This window comes from Peromyscus leucopus, chromosome 9, assembly GCF_004664715.2.
Source record: "Peromyscus leucopus breed LL Stock chromosome 9, UCI_PerLeu_2.1, whole genome shotgun sequence".
In the NCBI taxonomy this organism is placed as follows: Eukaryota; Metazoa; Chordata; class Mammalia; order Rodentia; family Cricetidae; genus Peromyscus; species Peromyscus leucopus.
Window position 1 is genome coordinate 102679294 of NC_051070.1, and position 23728 is coordinate 102703021.

At 42.0% G+C, this 23728-nt stretch overlaps 1 protein-coding gene across 2 annotated transcripts; it reads left to right on the plus strand.

Moving 5' to 3' along the window:
• The first annotated feature begins 878 nt into the window (after positions 1 to 878).
• On the plus strand, positions 879 to 14278 carry Ghitm (growth hormone inducible transmembrane protein). 2 transcript variants are annotated; one of them, XM_028883031.2, is made up of 9 exons: positions 879 to 988; positions 2380 to 2547; positions 3497 to 3596; positions 4650 to 4761; positions 5515 to 5656; positions 8650 to 8758; positions 10549 to 10737; positions 11138 to 11309; positions 12993 to 14278. In XM_028883031.2, exons 2-9 carry the CDS (start codon positions 2419 to 2421, stop codon positions 13075 to 13077), a joined length of 1038 nt encoding a protein of 345 aa, XP_028738864.1. In that variant the 5' UTR covers positions 879 to 988; positions 2380 to 2418; the 3' UTR covers positions 13078 to 14278. The 2 variants fall into 2 exon arrangements, with proteins under 2 accessions (XP_028738864.1, XP_028738865.1); XM_028883032.2 differs by lacking the exon at positions 879 to 988 and adding an exon at positions 1423 to 1552.
• Positions 14279 to 23728: the final 9450 nt, after the last annotated feature.

Consider the following 23728-nt stretch of genomic DNA (forward strand, 5'->3'; position numbering starts at 1 on the left):
GGAACCCTATCTCGAAAAAACAAAAAACAAAACAAAACAAAAAAAAAAAAACTTTAAACTCTCAAGTAAATTTTACGTATAAATACATTTACACCTAGTACATGTATTTTAATAACAAATGCAAAACACTGAAAATGCTTAGATGGATCCTTTCATCCCATAAATACAAAAGACTTTTGGTCCTGGGCCTTATAATTAATTCGAGGTAAATTTACACATGCAAAACTCACAAATCCCTTAAAATTCACATGATGAATTAAAAGGAGAGGATATCAAGTACATATCACATAGCTCAAGACATCCTGTCTAGCCACAGCTCCACGGGACCCAGCAGTGATAAAAGTCAAGCAATTAGCGAAAGTTTGACTAAGTTATACCTCTTAGAATTGGTAAATATCGTGCCAGCCGCCACGATCATACGATTGACCCAAACTAATTGTTCTCGGTGTAAAACGTGTTTTATGATGACTCTCAAACAGAATTAAAATCCAACTTATACGTGAAGATTCATTGTTAAACCTAAATCCAATAACGAAAGTAATTCCAGGCTGGTCTTGAGCTCACAGAGATCCGTCTGCCTTTGCCTCCCTGGAATTAAAGGCATGCACCATTACGCACTCCTCTCTTTGTTAGCAGGTGTCCGCTGACAGTGAAAGGCTACTCAAGAAACGAAAACCCTCCGTTGCCCAGCGCTAAAATGGCCGCGTCGGCTTCGCAGCCCACACCCAAAATGAACGCTGACTGTGACGTTTCCGACCTCAAATCACCATTGGTCCCCTCCCTAAGCCAAGACCCCGCCCCCCCGCTGCGCCCGCCCTTCCGTCAGAGGCCTAGCCTTGATTGGCTGTTTGGACTATTTACCTCTCGTCCGGATGTTGCGTCACGCGGTGGGTCGCGCAGCTGCGGAGGAGCGGGCAGAGGGAGGTCGCGCGCTCTCGGTTTGGCCGGCCCGGAGGGGAGCCCCGTGGTAGAGGTGACCGGAGCTGAGGTACAGTCCCCCGGACGGGCTGCGTCCCTGCGGGGTCCAGGCCGGCCGCTGCGGCCGGGCCGGGAGGGCGTGGCTGGCCCTCGCTGTCCCCCTCCCTGGGCAGGGCGCCGCTGAGTCAGTCCCCCGGGTGCCGTGGGGTGGGTGGTGCGCGGACGCGGAGGCCGCGGGCCAGCGGTGCGAGGGGAAGGACCAGGCGCCGGTGCGCCAGGAAGCCTCAAGAAGGACCGGCAGTAGCTCGTACAAAACTAGCCCAAGGCCCCGTTTCTGAGGTCCAGAGCCCTCCCTTCAATAAGTGTGGCAGTAACTGCCTTGGGCCCTGACACTCAGACTTGGGCCTCTGTCCGGGTCAGTAGGCTAAAGGCTGAGGAAGCGACAGGTTGAGATGATGTAATGGCATGAAAGTACCAGAAGGGCCCTCGGTTTTTCCCCAGCAAGGTCAGATGCGTAGAGTTCTGTGCACTTCATGGTTCCTGCGGAAGGACTCTCGGGTGTTTTAAAGTAACGTTCTTCACGTTGAAGATCCTGGTTAAGATTTCTTTCTCATTACCTTCCCAGAGTTTTAAGGTAAATCTTGAGCGATTTCAAAGTCCCAAGGCTCTGCTTTGGTCCAGTTTTCTTGTATTTACAAATGGAGGAAAAAAGACGCCAAAGGACAGTGACTTGCCTAAGATTCATCATATCTCATTGGCCAGAAGTGTGCATTTAGCATTACAAAAGACCTCCGCGTAGCCATTTATCTGATATAGTCTTCCTTGAGCTAAGATAAATTCAGTTTTAGTGTGTTGGGGCAGAACTGTTTGTTTACCCTGTCGAGGACACCAGCAGTCTTAACAGTAGGGAAACGTAGCTGGGCAATTATGTTTATTTTGATCAGGTGTTATGTAGTAATGGAATAAAATAACATAATTGAATGTGTCTGTCATATCTTAATATTTGAAATATTTACTAGACATTTCTCATGCCTGGCTTCTGTAGATGTCTTTTAGTCTTGTACAGTTTGACCTCAAATGGTTATTCATCTTTTCCTTGGATAATGTTTTTCCTGTGCTGAAAAATTTCACAGATTATTTTAACTTTACTCATTGAGTGATGGTATAAATATCAGTCAACACTACGATTGTAAAATCTGTCAGAATTTGTAATTGTGTTAACATAGTAACATTCAATATTACATATATCTAGGTAAACTGGGATTTATATTATTGGGTGGCCCATCAAAATTGGATTTCATGAGTTAGAAGAGACAAGGGGAGGATTCAACATTAAGAATTAATGAGGCTACTGTTGTAGGGGTTTGTTTTGTTTTCTGCAGAACCTATTTGTTCTATTCTTTGGTTATTCTGTTCCCTTCTCAATTAACTTAATTATTTCCCCTCTACCTTTTTAACTAGCTTTTCAGATCTGCTTAGTGAACCGGTGTATCACCCACCATGCTGGTTTCAAGGCTCGTGTGTCTCCGGACACTACCTTCCAGGGTTTTCCAGCCCACTTTCACCAAGGCCTCCCCACTCGTGAAGAATTCCATCACGAAGAATCAATGGCTCTTAACACCCAGCAGGGTAAAGAATGGTTTTTCAACATGTGTTTCCACCCCCATCCAGGTTTTTTGTTTTAGGATTTCTTTTTTTCCCTTTTTTTTTGGTTGGTTAATTGGTGAGTTGCCTGTGAGATTCTCTGGTTGTGCTTAGCTTACTCTCTTTAGTGACTTACTGTAACAGTGACTAAGTAAAGCAACAGTAAAGTTTCCAGTGAGCGTTCTCCCTATCGATTTACATTATTCCAGTCTCTCCTTATCACAAATAAGTGATCGTATACCTTATGTCTCTTGGAGTTTCTCACTCAAAAAACTGAGAGTAAACATTGGGAAATTGAGTTACATGATACAACAAAAGGATTGTAAGTGGGAACTATAGTCAAATGCTTAAGGACCCAGAGATATTACCGGTTGGTCCAACTGATCAATTAGTTACTAAAGATGGTGTTACAGTTTTTGCTTAGATGAGGATAAAAATCTGTCAGGTTATCGAGAAAGGCCTATTTTCTTTGGCAACAGGCTTTTTCCTTGGAGACAAGATCTCAATCTATAAAACTAGCTGACCTCCAGATAGTGATTTCTCCTGCTAGGTGCTGAGATTGCAAGCCAACTAATAGGTCTGTCTTCTAACATTTGAATGAGTATACCATGTATGTTTTTAAGTGTGAAGTAATTAATATAGAGAAGAGAATATACAGTAGTTAGAAGGAGATAATTTTCTCTTAAAATAACATTGCTACTACTGGGAAAGAACTAGCTAAATGATTGAATGCTTTCCTACAGTTCATGAGGTATTAGGTTCAACCCTCACTGCCTGGGGAAAATTGTATAATCATTTCAGAGATGGAGCACAGGTCAACCTACATCTAATCTTAGTTAACTTTTATACTGATACTGTATTAGTGTAAAAAGATCCTCTGTTTTATTGACATACTGTTGGTCTGAATGGTACATGTCTTTTTTGTATATGTCAGGAATATGCTGCCAAGACAAGAGTAAGGATCCACCGTGGGAAAACTGACCAAGGACTGAAAGAGGCAGCTTTGGAACCATCAATGGAAAAAATTTTTAAAAGTAGGTGGAAGCTGCTAGGTGTGTTTAAGAAGTCCATGAACAACTTCCTGAAAATACATTCAAACGTGTGTATGTGTATTTTCTGCAAGAAAGGTCACACTACTAAGTAAATCTGATAATCCCAAAAAAAGTGGTGCTTTGCATTGGGTTTGATATTTGCTGGTTATATTAAGATTTACAGTTTTTAGGGGGAGCTATTATCATATTACCTAAAGGAAGTTTGTTTCAGGTTATTTAGAATCTTCATTCAAGCATGTGTTTGTGAATGTCTCAAGTTAGAAATAAATCACTAAAACAGATCTTAGTAAAAGCTAACTCATTCAAGAAGAGTCCATGAGCTTTCCTAAGTCCTTTTAAGAGAGCACTATCTTTTTAAGTTTATATTTATTCATGTGTATGTGTGAGTGTCTACTAGGTGTGTGCCAGTGCTCACAGAGGCCAGAAGAAGACATCTCATCTCCTGGGACTAGAGCTATAGGTGATTATATGCCACCTAAAGTGGGTACTGGGAACTGAACTCAGGTCCTCTGAAAAACAGCAGCATGAGCACCTTCTGCAGAGTTGATAAATTTTCAGTATTCTAAAGCAAGAGTGTCTGTCCCTTTTTTGGGCACATAAACATTAATAGTATTTTTCTGTGTTGATTCTCTAGACTCACTTAAAGTTTCACCTGGGTTAATACATAAGGCACATTGTGGAATGACTGATACCATTTTTTTTAAAGGTTTATTCATCTGGGATATGTTCTTGCTGTGTAGACTCTGCTGGTCTTAGACTCATGATTTTTTGCCTCAGTCTCCCAAGTGCTTTAACAGTTACGTATACATATGTACCAAAATGCTCCTCTATTCTTTGCAGTGATTATTGTACATTTGTTTCAAGAGTGTCCTTTCCTTCTGGTCTCCTAGTGTTGAGAATTCTCTATATCCCCCATGATACTACTGTGAAGAAGCAGTTAGGATTTGATCCCCTCCTGAATATTTTGAATAGTTAACCCCAGCACTTTCATTGAAATGTGCTGACCCTAGCCTGTGTTTGGTGCTATGCTTGCAGTTGATCAGATGGGAAGGTGGTTTGTTGCGGGAGGAGCAGCTGTTGGTCTTGGAGCGCTGTGCTACTATGGCTTGGGAATGTCTAATGAGATTGGAGCTATCGAAAAGGCTGTGTAAGTAAATTGTTCCCAAACAACCATAATCCTTCCTTCAAATAAAGGGTCCCTTTTTCTCCCCATCCTTGAGACTCTAGTCACTTTTGAAATGCCTTGTCTGGCTTTCATTTTTGAATGTGCATAATTATATAAAGTCTTTTTCGTTCATTTGTCATAGATTTATTCAAGCCTATATAAGCATCTTTTACCAAGGTTATGCTTTCAGACAAGGAGAAAATGTATTGCTTTTTATGTGTATCAAATGTATTTTTTTTCCTCCAAGACAGGGTTTTCTCTGTGTAGTTTTGCGCCTTTCCTGGAACTCACTCTGTAGACCAGGCTGGCCTTGAACTCACAGATCCGCCTGGCTCTGCCTCCCAAGTGCTGGGAGTAAAGGTGTGTGCCACCACTGCCCATTCAAATGTATGTTTATGTCATTTAATCATAAATAGCTCTAAGCTGTGAATAATTATTTACATCGTAGTTGGGTGTGGTGGTGCAACACTAGGAGACAGAGTCCAGGACAGTGTGGTCTGTGGTCTACAGAGCCGGTTCCAGGATAGCCAGGGCTATATAGAGAAACCCTTTCTTGAAAAACCAAAAACAATAATTATTATTATTATTATTATTATTATTATTATTATTATTTCCATCATAATTAGATTGAGAACATTGAAGTGATTTATTCCAGAGTCTTTTGTGTCTAACAAATGATTTACTCAGAATTGACACCTATAGTTCTGTAAGCTAACCTTGTCATGTTTCTTACAGAATTTGGCCTCAGTATGTGAAGGATAGAATTCATTCTACTTACATGTACTTATCGGGGAGTATTGGTTTAACAGCTTTGTCTGCCTTGGCAGTAGCCAGAACACCTGCTCTTATGAACTTCATGATGAGAGGCTCTTGGGTGGTAAGTTAACTATTTGCTATTTTTCTGGGGAAGGTGGTGCTGGGTGATTGGTTGTTTTTGTTGCTTTTTGGTATAAGAACAAAAGATTTCGTGAAGTAGTAATTTAGTGCTAAAGAACTTGCCTAGAATCTGTTGAACTATAGGTTCAGTTCTTGATATAGGGAAGAAAAAGAGATTTTGCTAAAAATATTGTGGGAAAGGGAGAGGACATTAAATGGAAGAATACTGTATTACTCTTTATCAAATATGTTTTTTAATCAGATCAAAGGAGTTGAAAACTGAACTTAGGAGCAGATAGCAAACAACTTCTGTTTTGTACCCACTTGGTAAAAAATAAAGTAAATGTGCCTAGTGATGTTGGCACTTGCCTTTAATCCCATCACTTGGGAGGCAGAGGTGGGTAGATCCCTGAGTTCCAGTCAGCCTGGTCTACAGAATGAGTTCTAGGATAATCAGGGCTACAGAGAAACCTTGTCTTAAAGAAAAAAAAACAAAGTAAATGCAAATCCACCTTGAGATCAATGTGAACTTCCTGTCTCCAAAGGCCAAGCTGTCTGCACTGTCAGAGGAAACAAGTTAACATGGTGCTGCTGCTACTCCTGTGCTTCCTGCCTTACAGGTGCTTTGATCAGTGGATAGTTCTTCTTTTGTGAGACAGGGTTTCTCTATGTAGCCTTGGCTGTCCTGGAACTCGATCTGTAGACCAGGATGACCTCAAACTCACGGAGATCCACCTGTCTCTGCCTCCCAAGTGCTGGGATCAAAGGTGTATACCACCACCTCCCGACAAAGTGGATGGCTATTTCTTAAGCACTTGCTGTTTTGCTAGCTAGCACTGTGTGCTTTCAGGTATGGATTCTGCTCTGGTGGAGAGTAGAGGAGATCTAGAGTGCACCATATTGGATGTGCAATAAGACATAGAAAGTTGAAAGTGAGGTAAAAAGTCAGCTGAAAGACTGCCTCAGATCATCTGGGCAGTCCTGTAGAAGAGACTTAGTTCTTTTTTTATCTTATGTGCATTGGTATTTTGCCTGCATGTTTATGTGTTGGGTTCCATGGAACTGGAATTACAGTTGTGTGGATGTTGGGAATTGAACTTGGGTCCTCTGAAAGAGCAGTAAGTGCTCTTAACTGCTGAGCCATCTCTGCAGCCCCTGGTATTTAGTTCTTCAGTGTTGTTGCTAGCAAACGTGTTTTGTTTCAGAAGAAGACAAGGCCAGTCCAGCAGGACAAAGGAGAAGAGCTGAGCTAGGAAGGCATAATGGGTAAAGTGGTTTACAGTCTCGTTCAAGTGAAATTTCAAGTGAGAGGAGATGCTTATATAGGATATCTTTGATTTCCAAGCTGAGGCGAAGAACCTAACAGAGACCACTGTACAGACTGGGGTGTCAGAAAATGTGATTCTGTTTGAGTGTTAAGAACTAATGTGGGAGACACAAAGCAGGTGCACCAGCTGTGCCTGGAAGTCTCAAAATGAGGGATTAGAACACAAACTACACTGAGTGTGAGACTGGGTGAGGAAAGAGATGGAAATTAAATAAAACTGTTTCCCATAGTTGGGAACCCAGAACTGTTAAGTTTGGAATCTATGACATTTCCTATGTTCTGTATTCCAAGAGGAGAACTTATGGTAATATAGACATTACATAGTCTTAAAAGCCATGTTCACCAAGAGGAAAACCATTATAATAATATAGTCATTTGAACTTAGTCTAAGAACCATACTTACCAGGTGAGTATCCTGACTCTTCTAGCCTAGAGGTTCATGGCAAAGAATAGGTGAAGGTGAATTCTCACTAGAGAAGTCCATTTGAATCAAAGCAAATAGTTTAAAATGATGCTTAGCCTAATAAACACAGCAGTATTCTGAAAGATTAAAATGTATGTAAAAATATAATACCAAAGATGACAAGGAAGCTTTGTGGTAAGACCATAACCTCTGCAGCAAAATGTCACTTTTCTGCTACTAAGAATAGTTAAGAGAAATGGTTGAGAAAGCTAGGCAAATGTTACAGAAAGGAGGGAAGAGCCTTGTGGAGGTGATACAGATAGATAAGCAGGAAAGCACAGTTTTTCTCAAGTGCCTTTGGAACAGGAGGAGAGTCATCTGCCACTATTGGGCAAAGTGCCTACTAGGAAAGCTTCTGAGATAAGTTTAGTAAGTCAGTCAGGTAGTAAAGTAGGGGTGGGTGGGGGACTTGCATCTAGAGGTAAGAGCACAACTTTATGGAATTGGTTTTCTCCTTTGTATTCTGAGGTTTGAACTCAGATCCTCAGACTTACGTTTGGGCTCAGCAAGTAACTTGCCATCTCACTGACCTGCCAGGATGTTTTCTGTTGGTTGGGTTGGGTTGATTTTTTTTGTTGTTGTTACTTTTGGGTTGTTTGCTTTTTGAGACGGGTGTTTGTATCAACCCTTGGCTGTCCTAGAACTTAGTATGTAAACTAGGCAGGCCTTAATTGAGAGATCCACCTGACTGTGCCTCCCAAGTGCTGGAATTAGTGCATCCTTAAAGGCACGGTGGATACAATTAAGGAAACATTTATTCAGTCCTACCAGTTCAGTATCACTAAATGTAGAATGTGGAAAGGTAAAAAGCAAAAAAGGATTTTTAAAGGAAAATATACAATTGAGATAAACAACTAGAAATTTCCATGAACAAAGGATGTGTGGAGCAGTTTGTAGTAATTGTTTTTCCCATCAGAAAACAATGAAGTAGAATCCATTGTTTGTCAGCATCGATTTTTCTTGTCCTCCACAAAAGCAGCTGTTTGATTTTCCTAGGTTTACATCAGGTTGAAAGTTACATCTGTGACAGTAGAGGGCACTCTTGCCAATGTGGTCTGACTAAAGCTGAAATGAACCAGAAATCTAAGTGTACTAGAGAAAAACAGGATTCAGTTTCTTATTCTTCATAGTGATTAATTGTACTTGAATCTGTGGGCTTCTACTTTAAGGATATGTTTGTTTGTTTTTAATGTGTGTTTTCTAGACAATTGGTGCAACCTTTGCAGCCATGATTGGAGCTGGAATGCTGGTACAATCAATACCATATGATCAGAGCCCAGGCCCAAAGCATCTGGCTTGGATGCTTCATTCTGGTATGTTCTGTTTCAAATTCTTGTTAAACTGTCTTGAATAGTATTCACTTTCCTGTTTGTTATTTGTTTGGTATGTTTTATTTTGTTTAGTTTTTGAGACAGGGTCTTGACATGTGTGCCACACTGGCCTGCAGCTTGCTGTCTTCCTGCTTCAGTCCCTTGACTCACCTGACTTAAATATTGGCCTTTTTGAGTGGCTCTTCAGTTGTAAATGACTTGGTAAACCTCATTTTTAGAAAACAGAATTTCATACAGTCATTGTTGGTGCATTATTGCCAGGCCTTTGCTTTAAATGTATTGGTATTGAAGGTTGGTATTAAGATAGCTCTAAGGTTATGCTGTGAGATACACTATGTATAAGAAAAGAGCTGAGAGCCAGCAAGGTGCTCAGCAGATAAAGGCATTTACTGCACAAGCCTGGTAACCTGTGTTCAACCCCTGTGGTCTCCATGCAAAGATAGAAGAGAACGAGACCGAGTTGTCCTCTTGCCCTCACAGTATGGCATGATGTGTGCCCACACACACACTATGTATACATGCTTATACAATAGTAATTTAGAACAAGAGCCAGGTCTGGTGGTACAGGCCTGTAATCATGCCTACTCAGGAGGCTGAGTCAGGGAGAGATTACAAGTTTAAAGACAGCCTAAGTAGCATAGTGAGACACTATCCTAAAAGACAGATGCCAAGTTCGTAGCTCAGTGGTATTAGGCTTGCTGCACAAGCTCTGTCTTGATCCCCAGCACCATGAAAACTAGGGGAAGCAACTACATTATTTCTCTATTGAAATAATTTCATAACCTGGAGTCTTCCAGTTGGAGGGGTTCCATTGATATTTGGTGATTGGCAATAGCATATTCCTATAATAGGTTGTTGGTGGTGGTGGTTTGTTTTTTTTTTCCCCAAGACAAGGTCTCACTGTGTAGCTTTGGCTGTCCTGTGTGGACCAGACTGGCCTCCCACTCACAGAGATCCGCCTGCCTCTTCCTTCCTAGTACTGGAATTAAAGCCATGTGCTACTATGCCCACCTCCCCTGTAATTCTTAAGGAAGGTTTTTTGGTAAATTCTGACAACTGAGGTTTCTTTCTATGCTCCTTATTAGGTGAGGCAAATCCAGTGCCTGCCTGGGAAGCCTCTACATTTCTGAGTTCCATCACATACTTCCTTTCAGTAGTCGTGAAATCTAGTGGTGGTCTCCAATCAAAATAGTGACCTACACAGACTTTACAAAGACCAGCTCCCACATTTATTTACCCCATGGACTCTTGAGGAATGAGGGATAAGAGACTTAGTAGAAATAATGAGGGGAGAGAAACAGAAATGCAGGATAGACTCGGGTGGGCCTGGATCCTTATCCACCGGCCCAGAGCTTTATTCAAAAGGGCTTTTTATAATAATGTCAATGGGAGGAGCAAAGGACCTCCCCCTTGCTACATACAGCCAAGCGTAGACCCTTCCAAACACCTGGTACTCAGGCCCGTTGTCCAGTCAGCCTCATGCAGTTCTGGTGGGGAAAGCCACTAAGAAATATAGAGAGGCTCTAACAGTTACAAACAATGCACACTACTGTTTGTATTTGAATTGTGACCCAGTGTTGATGTAGTAAAGAATTTGTATAGCCATTGATTGTATAATTTGGATGGTAGGGTAGAACTACCCAAACATGAAATTTACTGTACTAACATTATTTAACACAAAGTCCAGTGTTAAGATAATCTTCACAGTGATATTATCTCTTTGATGGTAGATCTCTTGGTAGATCTCTAACAAGACCTTGCTCTCTCCCCAGGTGTGATGGGTGCAGTGGTGGCTCCTCTGACGTTCTTAGGGGGGCCTCTTCTCCTGAGGGCTGCATGGTACACCGCTGGTATCGTGGGAGGCCTCTCTGCTGTGGCCATGTGTGCACCCAGTGAGAAGTTTCTGAACATGGGAGCACCCCTGGGAGTGGGCCTGGGCCTTGTCTTTGTGTCTTCACTGGGTAAGCTGCTATGCTTTAAAGGGTTTGGGTTCCTGAAGCATTAAGATTTATTTTTTAAAAAAAATTTTTAAAAGATAGACTAATTTGATTATGTTTGATTATTTGACATCATAAAATCTTAGCTCATGGTTAAGTATTCATTTTATTAAATACCTCTGAAATGATCAAGCTGACTTAGAAATTACTCTACTGTTGGCATGTAACCCATTAGAGGAAAGGTGATCTGTGAGATTGTATAAGCACCTACTCAAATATCAGATATACCAAGGTAGCTTTAAATAATGGAAACTATAAGTGCAGTTGCAAGAAATCCCTTTATATATATATATATATATATATATATATATATATATATATATATATATATATATACATTCTATTTTTTTTCCCCTTGTTTCAGGGTCTATGTTTCTTCCCCCTACCACAGTGGCTGGTGCCACTCTGTACTCAGTGGCAATATATGGTGGATTAGTTCTTTTCAGTATGTTCCTTCTGTATGATACTCAGAAAGTAATCAAACGTGCAGAAATAACACCAACGTATGGAGTTCAAAAGTATGATCCCATCAATTCGTAAGTAAACTTTACTGTTACTGCCGTATTACATGGGTATGGCTTTTTGGTTCTGGTTGCATTAGTTTCACAAGGTACCATCATAGCAAAGTAGCATAAGATAGGTGGCCTAAAATTTATTCTCTTTAGGCCAGGCATGGGAGGAAAAGGCAAGCAGATGTCTTTGAGTTTGAGGCCAGCCTGATCTACAAGAGTTCCAGGATAACCCTGTCTTGAAAACCCACCCAAAAAAAAAAAAAAAAATTCTCTTTTTCAAAGCCAGAGGACTAAAGATGTGAGCATGGTGGAGAACTTTGAAGGCCTTGAGTGAGACTGTATTCTCTGTCTCGGCTGTATATGATCAAGTGATCCTTAACTAGTAGATACCCACCTTCATCTTCATCTGCCATTGTCCCTGTGCAGTATGTCTTTGTTCTCTTTTTAAAAAGATTTATTTTTATTTTATGTGCATTTGTGACTTGCCTGCATATTTCTATGAGGGTTCCAGATCCCCTGGAACTGGAATTACAGGCTGCTGAAAGCTGCCATGTAGGTGCTGGGAATTGAGCCCAGGTCCTCTGGAAGAGCAGCCAGTGCTCTTAACTGCTGAGTCATCTCTCCAGCCCCATTTCTCTTATTTTAAGAAGGCCACCAGACATATCCTATTCCAATATGGCCTCATTCTAACTCACATTGTAATTGTGTCTGCTTTGTTTTTGGTTTTTTGTTTGTTTGTTTGTTTGTTTTTGTTTTTTGAGACAGGGTTTCTCTGTGTAAGCCTTGGCTGTTCTGGGACATGTTCTATAGACCATGCTGGCCTTGAATTCACAGAGATATGCCTGCCTCAGCCTCCCAAGTGCTGGGGAATAAAGGTGTGCTACCACCACCCACATAATTACATCTTTGAAGACTATATTTCCAAATAAGGGCACACAGGACCAGTACTGGGACTTCCAACAGGTTAAATTTTGCTACATCTGTTGGAGTATAGTTTGGGCTCTCTACTTAGAAAACTGATTGCATTGCAGCTGAGTATAGCATTCAGGTTATCAGTTACAAGTAGTGTCTATTGGAAGGCACATAATTAACTGAAATGTTTAAAGAGAGGAAACCAGTTCTGAAAATATTTTTCCTTGTGTTTGTGCTAGAGACATTCAAGTTTAGTTGACATTAAATAATATAAAATAAAATAATGTTTTCACTTTTCTTAGATTCTGCCTAGAGTTCCAGAGTGTCTCTCACATTTTTAGTAATGCTTTCCTTTACTAAAAATAAAATAATGTAATAGCTTTTTAAAATGTTGCTATAACACTTGGAGTTTTATAGCAGCTTTTTTGAAGACGATGAAATGGATATATTCTATTTGAAAATGCTCGACTGTCTTGCAAGTTTTTAAAGGTGTGTTTCTTTGATTTGTTTTGGTTATGCCGTTGTCTAACACTCAGGTTTGATCCTCATAGCAGGATGTCAGAGAATACATAATCCTTTTAAAAATTGTGTTCTGCATTTAAAAGATGATTCTTCCAGAAGGAAAACTGAGCATTATCTAGTTTAGGACTCCAGCTGACTTTTAAACATTGTATTTTTAGTTTCTATCTAATAACACTAGGAATAATGAGTATTATTTTTTCCTTTTTTTGTACTATGAAATAGGTTGTCATCTTTATTGTTAGAGTCACATCTTTCTATAATTTTCTTTTCTAGGATGTTGACAATCTACATGGATACATTAAATATATTTATGCGAGTTGCAACTATGCTAGCAACTGGAGGCAACAGAAAGAAATGAAGTGACCGCTTGTGGTGTCTCTGCTCACTGATGCTTGCTTGTTTATTAGGAGCAGATAGTCATTACAGTTTGCACTAGCAAAACTCCTTTGAGGTTTAGAAGATAACCTGTCACCATGTTGAAAATGTTCAGTAATGTGACCCTTCAGGCTTGCTTTTTCTTTTAGAGAATAAATTCAATAGATGTCTTCCAAATAAGCACATATATTTTCACCTGTCATATTTGAGTAATTTAAAAATGCTTTGATAAGTGTGGGAACTAAGATTTGTGTTACAATATTGCAAGTATTTTTTTTTTAATTTATTGGATAGGTAAAATTTAGCAAATTTGTGTGTCTTCATATTTTGGGGAGCTTGCAGAATATTTAAGATCATGAATGATGTAGAGGTTTTAGTATAGAGATCAGAGAGAGGTAAAAAGTCACCTGTAGTCATATTTTGAATGCTTAGGAGAGCACTGATTATGGTGAGCCAATAAGAGACATCTGAGATGTGGAAACAATTGACCACTCTTCATGGTCTCTGACTGAAGACACAGATGTTTCTTTCCGGTGTTGACTACTCACTGTCAGGATAGTCCAGAGTGTTCTTCCTTCAGAGACTCCCTGGTAGAATTATGTATATGAGTTTTACTGTGAAGTCGTCTTAAACAAATGTCCTTAAAACTATACTCACTATAACATACTCCAAAGCACGAGATTTGTTTTCAAATATATGATCTATTTGTAGTTGCAGAAATTTGTTGAGTGTTTTCTCAGTGTCTAATTGAAAGCATGCTTGCTTCTCTCATCACAGCTTTGACAGCTGTCAGAAAAGCCTCTGTGGCTTATGCTAAGATTAGGAGCCTTTTTTTTTTCTTCTCTAAAACTGTTGGCTTCCTATGTTCCTTCTCAGGTTAAGCATGAGCAAACAAAGCAAAGTTAGTTGACCTTGGGAAATATTTGACTGAAAAATACAATGGGGAGGTGCTTCTTTGGCCTCCCTTAGCACTTTCTTTCCGTGTACACCAGTGACATTTGTAAGGTTTTAATACAGATCAGTTATGTGGGGGTGAGGGGGGCTTCAGTGTAGTCTGTATAAATATATACACAATTGCTATTTTTGAGAAATATTTATTACAATAATCAAGAAATGACTAGTTTAATCATTTTAAAGTATACAGAATGCTTATTTCTAAAATAAAAGTTTTAGCCAGATGGTGATTTCTGTACGTTTTTCTCTCTGAAACTTCCACCCCACTGGAGTCTTGGGTAAGAAAGCAACTTGGGCTTTTGCCCCTCAGTACATACTGCAGTCTGGTAAGATGGGGAGACTTGTGGCTGGGTGGCCTGTCTCCATTTGGATCTCAACTCAAATTTTCACTGATTTCTTAATTGATGTGGGACAAATTACCTAACCTCCCCAAACCCAATTTCCTCATCTGTAAGATGGAGACAACATCTACCCTGTGGGGTTAAGGCTAAACTCAGACATGGTTGGGCATTGTCTGAAATTTAGCTGTTGCTGCTGTTTTTGTTTTTTTCCCTTAAGTAAAAAAGACTAAATGCCTAATTTTTGTCTTTTAGTCTTCATAAAGTTATACTGTCATTTTAAGTTTAAATCTTAACCACCTATTGTTTTCCATTGCAGTTTAGAGCCCAGAGTTTAGTCCTTCATTTTGTATAGTTACTCACAAAACAACAGTATGATTTCAACAGTGGTGTCAGGTAGAAATTGATAAGATCAAGGGTTCTTTTGCATTGTGAGCATGCACATGTCATGGTGTTCTGTGGGCCTGTGATGATCAAGACAGCTTGAAGCGTTCTCTTCTACTGTGTGGGTCATAAGGTATCAGCTGAAGTCATCAGGCTCAGTAACACGCACCTTTTACCCACTAAGCTGTTTTGCCTGCTGTCAACTGTTTTACTTTATGATAGTATTTTATAGCAGCTTCATCACTGAGACAGTGAAGACTGTAAAATGAGTTCTATAAAATATGATTAGTTAGGCAGTGGTTCTGAAATGATAATGGAAAAACCTGATTTCTTGGATCTTGATATAATCTTGGTGGGTGAGTAGGTATTCTCACAGAATAGAATTGACCTGCAAAATAATAGATTTTCGGCAAAAATGGAAATTTTGTATCATTTGAAATCTTAAGTTATAACAAATAGATGGTTTAAAAATCACAGGTCCTTGGGATTGCTTAGAAGGGTTTTGTTTTTTAATTTGTTTTGGCAAAGCTTGGAGGCATGTAATTGCTAAAGTAGTATACATCAATTTGTTCTAGTCAATGGCAAACTGAGCTTGGGGATTTTTGTTTGTTTAGTATTTGAAAGCTGTTTTTGTTTGATTGTTTGCTTTGTTTTTAGTATTTGAAAGTTTTATACATTTATCTTAAATACCCACTTATTCCCCCTAGTGCCCCACACCCTTGTGTGCTCCCTGTCCCTCAGTCCCCCTTTTTGTTAATAACTCAGAATCCATATGCACATGGATATATGTCCCTGATGGAGAGTGACTCCCTCAGCTGCCATCACCTACAATCAATTTCTAGGAGGGTGGGACCTCAGAGGTCCCTCCATTCTGGAGTTTTGACTAGATGTGCAGGTAGTCACATGCTGTGAGTGGATGTGTGTGTAGCAGCCATGTTCAGAAGTCAACAGTTCACAGTACTCTTTCCTACAATTTGCACATTCCGTCAAGTTCCTTGAGCTTTGGATGCTGGAAGTTGCTATAGATGATTTGCCCACAGCTGAGCACTCAGTCACTTAGACAGTACTTTAGCCAGTTATGAGTCTGCAGCAGCCACTACCCACTGCAGAAAGAAGCCTCTCAGCCGGGCAGTGGTGGCGCACGCCTTTAATCCCAGCACTCGGGAGGCAGAGGCGCAGATCTTTGTGAGTTCAAGGCCAGCCTGGTCTACAGAGCGAGATCCAGGAAAGGCACAAAGCTACACAGAAACCCCGTCTTGAAAAACCAAAAAAAAAAAAAAAAAAAAAAAAAATGACATACATATTTGGAAGTTAACATGACATTTTAGCAAAACATTTTATTCCCTAGGGTTTATGATCTCCTACATTAAATATGAAATCCTTCCTGAGGCACAGACCATATCCAATCAGCATTTGGTGACCTTCATAACCTTCATGTAACACCTGCCCACAAGTCAGTATTGTAGCATTCAAGGTGTAGCATCAAGTAAGATCAGCAGCCTGCTCAACACCTTCTGGCACTATGTAGGTTAGCCAGGAGGGAAAGTATCCTGGCCAGTTCAAAGTTGATTTCTGTATGTCCTGAGCAAGTGTTTTGCAGTGGGCAGTGAAGCGCAATGGCAACAGTATATTTGGGGTGCCTCTGGGCCTACCAGACCAATAACTCTAGATCTCATACTTGGCACTGAGATTTTCATTTAAACATGCCTTCTGGAAGCAACAGCATCTACTCAGTTTTGTTGAAATTCCTTTCATATGTTAGCTTACAACTTAACTGATATCCATAATCTTCGTGTATTCTTAGTTTTGGTTAGCAACCCTCCTACTTTCCTTACACCCATCACCCTATGTATATGTATGTAGTCCCAAGAATCCCCTCTCCCCCTTTTTCCTGTAACCTGTATTCTGCTGCCCCCTCTAATGGAGCTTTTTTTCTTTGACTAGAAGATCCTGGGTTTCCATACAGCTTTGCCATGTCCTCTTCCCCTTGGTTGAGTCTTCTGCCCGACATATTCCCCACCCCTTCCATGTTTGAACCTTTCCACCACTTCTCTACTTTGACTTTACCTGTATTTTACTAGCCCCTCCCTTAAGCATCGAGTCCCAATGGCTCATTTCCAGTTTCCTGGCTTCCACATGTACTCCAGGTTAAACATTAAAAAAATAAAACCAAAGCTAGGATCCACATATAAGAGGAAACATGGCTTTTGTCTTACTTTCCCCAAGTAACTACTTTCATTTTGCTAGTTCCACTTACCTGCAAATTTCATAATTTTTCTATACTACTGAGTACTACTTAATTATTCATCAGTTGATATCTTGGTGGTACCATTTCCTGGCGACTATGAAGTGGGCATCATTCAGAACTGCCAATATCAAGATATAAATGACAACAAATGCTTTCAAGGACACTTGAGTGTGAACTAGTAGAGTCACTCTGGAAATCAGTCTAGGGGTTTCGAAAAAGCTGGCCAGAACTACCATGACCCAACTAAATCATTCCTGAGCATATTCCAACAGCACTTTATATCCTACTGCAGAGAAATGCATCCATAATTGCCTTTACCTTTTTTTATTTTTTATGTATACAGTGTTAAGCCTGCGTGTGTGCCTGCATGCCAGAAGAGGGCACCAGGTTTCAATCTTATTGTAGATGGTTGTGAGCCACTATGTAGTTGCTGGGAACTGAACTCAGAACCTCTGGAAGAGAAGCCAGCACTCTTAACTGCTGAGCTGTCTCTCCAACCAGCCTTTACCTAATTTTAATGAAGGCTAGAGAGATTGCTCAGCAGGTAACATGCCACAGAGCCTGATGACTTTAGTTGGATCTCTGGGACCCATATGGTGGAGGGAGAGAACAAACTCCTGCAGACTCTAGCTTCCACATGTGTGCCCATGTGTCCTTTTTTTTTAAGGAGGTGGGACTTCAGAGAGCATTACAAGAAAGCATGGACAAGTCAGCCCAGTTATGTTCTGAAAGCATGTTGAATAAGTTGATCTTGGCAATATAGAATGACTGAGACTGAATGATGAATGGAAATTGAGATCTTTACTTGTTGATGTGATCTGTGTTCAAGATTATAAAATTTGGTAGTCCTTGAATTCTTGGCACCAAGTGGAAACAAAGAGTGGCCTGAGGCATGTCAGTCTGAAAGCTTGCAACTGATCACCAGTAACCAAGAGAGGTCTAATGGAGTTAAAGCAGTTAGCCTTGCTGACCTTGGAGCACACAGTGCTTACGGCAGAGGTGGAGAATTTTAAAGTCTCGACAACACTATCCTTCAGAGCTTGAGTCACTCCAGATGTCAGCACACCTGAGTGACCCATGAATCACTCTTAGGGGGTTGGTGTATCTATTAGACACTCTTAAGTAATAGTTGGAGCACAAGAAGTAATACTTAAGTGACTCACGATTATCCAGAAAATAAAAAACGGATTATCCATAGTAATTTTAACGAGTGCTGAGAAGTCTTGGTACTTCTGGGAAGAAGAAAGTCTGACCTCATATCCACAAGCAGCAGGTGTGGGGAGTGTCGACCTACTTAGCAGAGAATTCAGCTCCAACGCAGGAACCAATCAAATCCTGCATGGTATTGGAAGCTGTAAAGTTTGGAGGACTACTTGTACTCAGAGTCAAGGACTGCCACTCTGGGTGTCTCAAAATAGAAGTATAATCGGCAGACTCATTTAAGTAGAATAATGCATCCTAAAGCTGATATGGTTGGGGGCACCAAGATGACTTGCTGGGTAAAGGCACCTGGTGCCAAATCTGATGACTTGAGTTTGATTCCTAGGACCCATATGGTAGGTGAAAACCAACTCCAGTGAGTTGGCCTCTCCTCTTCATACAGGTATCACAGCTCATACATGGGTGCATGCATGTGTCTATGCACGCACACACACCACACACACAGGCACAAAAGTAACATACTAAACTACAAAAATGAGATTTTTGTTTTTCAATTGGTAAATTGAGGAAAATGGGGAGTTTGATATTTTTTAGTATAGTTCAATTGCCCATGGTTAGTATTTTACATGTATGAGTGTTGTGCCTGCATGTATATATGTGACCCATGTGTGTGCCTGGTGCCCTTTGAAGCCAGAAGAGGGTGTCAGAATTCTTGGGACTGGGATTACAGACAGTTGTAAGCTGCTTTGTGAGTCTGAGAGTCAAATCTGAGTCCTCTGGAAGAGTAGCCAGTGCCCTTAACTGCTGAACCATCTCTCCAGTCCCTGGGTAAAATTTAAAAATGAAAATCCATATGGAGAGACATTGAAACAGTAGATAGGGAGCTCCTGGGGAAAAGGTCAGACCCACTGCAGTGCTGGCCTTAAGCCTTCAATCCCCCATGGCCCAGCATTCTTTGCTACCTTGATTCCTCCAACTGAGTTGACTTTACCCCAGGACTGCCCATCTCCAGCAGATCCACACAAATCTCCATTCTGTTTTGGGTCTTCTAGTGGTGGAGAAGCAAGGTGACACCTTCTGGGAAGGCTGCTGTTGAGTAGCAAGGAACAGAACACACCAACAGGATCCATCCTGAGCCTTCATGCAGCCCTAAGCAGAAACCCTTGTCCCTCCAGCTCTATCCATACCCTCCCTGCCAGTTCTCACATGGGCTCTACTTGTCCTCACCTTTCTCTATCAAAATCCACATGTGCACTGGGCAGTGGTGGCGCATCCCTTTAATCCCAGCACTCTGGAGGCAGAGACAAGTGGATCTCTGAATTTGAGGCCAGCCTGGTCTACAAAGCTCCAGGACAGCCAGGACTACATGGAAACCCTGTCTCAAAAAATAAAAACGAACAAAACAAAAATCCACATGTGCAAGTGTTGTCTGTCTCCTATTGTAATTAAGGAAGACCTAAAACTCAGTGTGTGTATGTGTGTGTGTGTGCCTAGTGTAGCAAGAAAGTGCCTATTAAAGCATCAGATATCTTTTAACACAGGTGGTAGTTGAATACTATTTGGAGACTGGTTGTTATTGGAAAAGAAGAGCTAGCCACCCCATTTCTGGATATACATCCCAAGAATGTGAAGTCAATATGTTGAAAAGATATTTGTGCACCTGTATTCATCACAGCCCTGTTCACAATAGCCAAGGTAGAGAATCAAACTGAGTGTCCATCAGTGACTGAGTAGATAAAAGGTATCCGGTATATATATCCAACATAATCCTACTAGACCTTGAAAAGGCAAATTTGCCATAACATAAGCAACATCCTGGGTATTGTGTTAAATGAAATAAACAAGGCACAGGGCTGAGCGGTGGTGGTGCAGGTGGATCTCTGTGAGTTCGAGTCTAGCCTAGTCTACAGTTCCAGGACAGCCAAGGCTACACAGAAAACCATGTCTCAAGGGGGATGGGGTGGGGTGGGGTGGGGATAAGGCACAGAAACAAAAGGAATGTGTGCTCTTATATGAACTCAAGCCATTAAACTCAAGCAAAGCAGCAAATGGAGATGGGCTGTTTCCATCAAGAGCATAGAGACTGGCATCCTAATTTCAATACCAACTTGCAGTGGTCATGGAAGAGTAGAGAAAACAGAAAAAAAGTCTTCCTGCAAGCCTCTGTGAGCTGGTAAAGAACATGACATTCAGGAAACTTATCAGTGGAGGAAACCCCCGAGTAGCTGCTTCTATGGAAAGTCAGGGTGGCCCCAGAATCAAGGCTGTGGGAGAAGTATCTGGGGACCCAGAGATGTGAGTTAATAGTAGGACGACTCAGACTCACCACAGCAGTGAGAACAGAGGTCAGGCCTTTGTCAAGCAAGGGCAAGGACTGAGGGAGCACCTCCACAGCCGCACCCCAACCCCACCACATACACCAGCCTTGCTATCAGCTTCGTAATGTCCATAGGCAGGCAAGACCAAGTGGATAGAAAGAATGAAGGCATGTGAGGAAGTTCAGTTCGGGTTAGCTGAATTAAAACCATCTTGCTGCTCCTCCTCCCCACTGTGCTCACACCCTGGAACTCTGAGGGAGAACAACAGCTTTGGAGTCTGACAAACCTAGTTCCAGGTGAGAGACCCTCATGACTTCAAAGCCAATTGAAACTTTACATTCCCCGGGATCAGGTAGAGAAGGAATTCAGTGCAGCGAGGAAAGCCTGGGACCTGGGGCCTCTTGTCACCCTCCATTAGTTGCTGCTCTGCAGTTGGCCAAGCACACAGGAGGGAGAGTCATTTCTGGTCAACCACAAGGTCTATAAAGAAAAGGTAGGTGCTGCCTGAGGTGTGGAACTCAAGCCAAAGAGTGAGCGAACTGGGTGGGGAGGCGGCAGGCAGCTTCCTCCTCACGGCTCTCAGAAATGACAAAGTTGATTGGAAATGCTTTTTTCTTCCTTATAAACCCCCCTTGTTTTAGGTGTGTCTCTGAGAGATTCTCTTCTCAGGATGGCTGCCAAGTTTTCAAAAGCATCCTTGGAAACCATTCAAATTTGGGTATTTCGTTTTTCCATACTAAAGTTGCATATGCTTGAGACTAACAGGCATCCCCATTATACTCCTCATTTTCACCTCTCAGCTCAACATGAGATTTTGAATATTCTAAAAAGCCAGAGGTGTTTCTTCCTTTTTTAAAGTAAGAAGTTGACAGTTATCTTTGAAATGTTAAAAGTAAGTGAAAATCTGAGAAGAGTCATTGTCCCTGGGGCTGAGCTTGGAGTTTATGTTAATACCCTGTACTATTTTAATTTGCTTCAGTCAATTTTTGTGAGCATTTAAAAAGCAGGCAGAATCCCAACATAGGACTCAATTATTCCCCTGAAACTTATGACCCCAGGAAAAAACCTGCAAATGTGAGAATTGTGTGTGTGTGTGTGTGTGTGTGTGTGTGTGTGTAAAAGCCCCCAAGATAGCCAATTCACCCAACCCTTAGCTGATACTGGCCTTGTAGCTTTCTCCTGTGATAAGGAACAAGCTGTGCTAAGAACCAAAAGCCCCTTTCTGGTTCCACGATGGAGTGAGGAGAACTCCCGGGAGAACGATGGCAGCCTGTCCTAGTGGGTCAGAAGGCGAAGGCAGCGCTCCCCTAAGCAGTCTACGTTCAGGAACAACACTAGAGCTGGTGCCCAGGAAAGAGGTGGGGCGGCCACTGTTGGAGCAAGGTGTGTATTCTCTAGAAGTGATATTAGAAGGAAAAAGAACAACTTAGCTGGCAGAAAGGTAAGTACGCCTAACGTGACCTACAGTCCGACAGACCAGGAACCTGAACTAGTTTCTGTGGGTGAACTAACTGAAGTTTTTTTCACCCTATAAAAAGCATCAGCTGCTGGTCAAGATGTCCCTTGCCTATTGGTTTTTTGCACTGAACCATTTGGGGCCCGAGTCTAAACTGCTTCTCTGGCCTGCAACAAACAGAGCCCCAAGGTTAAGTGTACCATGGGACAGACTCCATCAACGGGATGTCTGACTTGTCTGTTTCCAGAAGGGAGTTCCTGCAGGCTGGCCCACCTTCCAACTTCACATTTCTTCTTAGGTCAGAGTCAGCTGCTGCCCTGTGCCTACCCATATGGAGAGCCCCTCCCACATGTGTTCCTTGCACTCTTTTGGCTGGAAGGACATTGCATGCTTCTCAGTCTTCTACTCCTTAGGTTCTGATCTGACCATATGCAATGCAGTCAGTTTTCCTATCTTAGTTTGCCTCTTCTGGGCAGAGCCTTACTCTTCCAGCCATCTCTGGAATGACAGCCTGACCTAGGGCCAGGTGGCCCGGTGCTTTCAAGTCTCAAGGCCTGTACCACCCTCAGCTGCCCAGAGATGCCCACGAATCACAAGGATGCCACAGGCCCACAGTGTCTGCCCTGCTCTTCTTTTGCTGTGTGGGTTCAGGCCGTTCGTCTCTCAGACCTCTACAGCTGGGAGGAAAGAGAAGTTGGAGAGCTAACAGTCAACACCAGCCACCATCACCACCGCAGCGGCCAGGAAAGCTGGGAGAGAAGATTCCTGAGCTGGGTCTGGAAGGAGGAGCAGGAGCTGGTTCAGGAATCTAGGATTTGGCTAGAGCTGGGTAAAGGCTCAGCGGAGTGGGTGGGAGTTGTCCACCCACTATCCCTCATAGGCTGGCCCTTTTATCCTCAAGACCAGGGCCTGGTACTTGCTGAGATGCCCATACAGTATTGTTAAAGGCCTCTGGTACTTGCCTTGCCCCCCAGGAAGCTGTCTTCCATTCACTCCCTAGGCTTCATAGACTGTTGTTAACAGAAAAAGGGACCCTAAGTGTCCAGCCATCTGTCTACCCAACCAAAAGACACCAGGCCTCCCTTTTTCATTTGGCCCATATAACTCCTCTGTTCAGGAAGCCCACCATGACCTGACCTACCATACCAAACCACTGCTCTACCCAACCCTATCTGCTCCATCTCTGCACAGCCTTCTCTCCTTCCTCTTCCAACCGACTAGACAACACCTTTTGTGGGCCTTTGGTATGGTACGGCATAGTGTGGCAGTCACCTCTTTGCACAGCAGTCTCTGGGGTCAGGCACAGTATTTTTCATGTCCTTGTGGTTTGGCTGACATCCCAGTGAAGGGCCTATGTCTAAGGGATGGGTGACCTAGCCTCCTGCAACTGTGACACATTCCCTTACTCTTCCAGTCAGATTCTCCCCGACGTCATGCCTTGCCAATTGCCCACCAGGGGCTAGCTGTGGCCCCCACATAACCTCACAGTGGCATAAGTACCCAGCTTGGTACAGATGACTTCTGGATCATGTCGTCAGGCAGCTCTGTGTCCACTTCACATATGGACAGCAGACTAGAGACATTTAATGACAGCAAGTTCAAGATAACACGGCTGATAAACATGAGAGAAAGGATTTAAACCTAGGCCATTTGGCTCTCCCCAAGGCTTTGCCTTTGGTTTTATGGCCCCTTTCCCAGCCATATTCACAAGAAAGCAGGAAGATCTGCATTTGATGAAGTTATTGCTGACTCTAAAAGTTAACGTTCAACCTGGA

What these genes read in the sequence shown, in the direction of transcription:
- Ghitm (XM_028883031.2), top strand. Translation starts at nt 2,419, where the DNA reads ATGCTGGTTTCAAGGCTCGTGTGTCTCCGGACACTACCTTCCAGGGTT. An exon ending in GGCTTGGATGCTTCATTCTG is followed by an intron (nt 8,759 to 10,548) that starts GTATGTTCTGTT and finishes CTCTCTCCCCAG; the next exon opens with GTGTGATGGGTGCAGTGGTG. An exon ending in AAGTATGATCCCATCAATTC is followed by an intron (nt 11,310 to 12,992) that starts GTAAGTAAACTT and finishes TTTCTTTTCTAG; the next exon opens with GATGTTGACAATCTACATGG.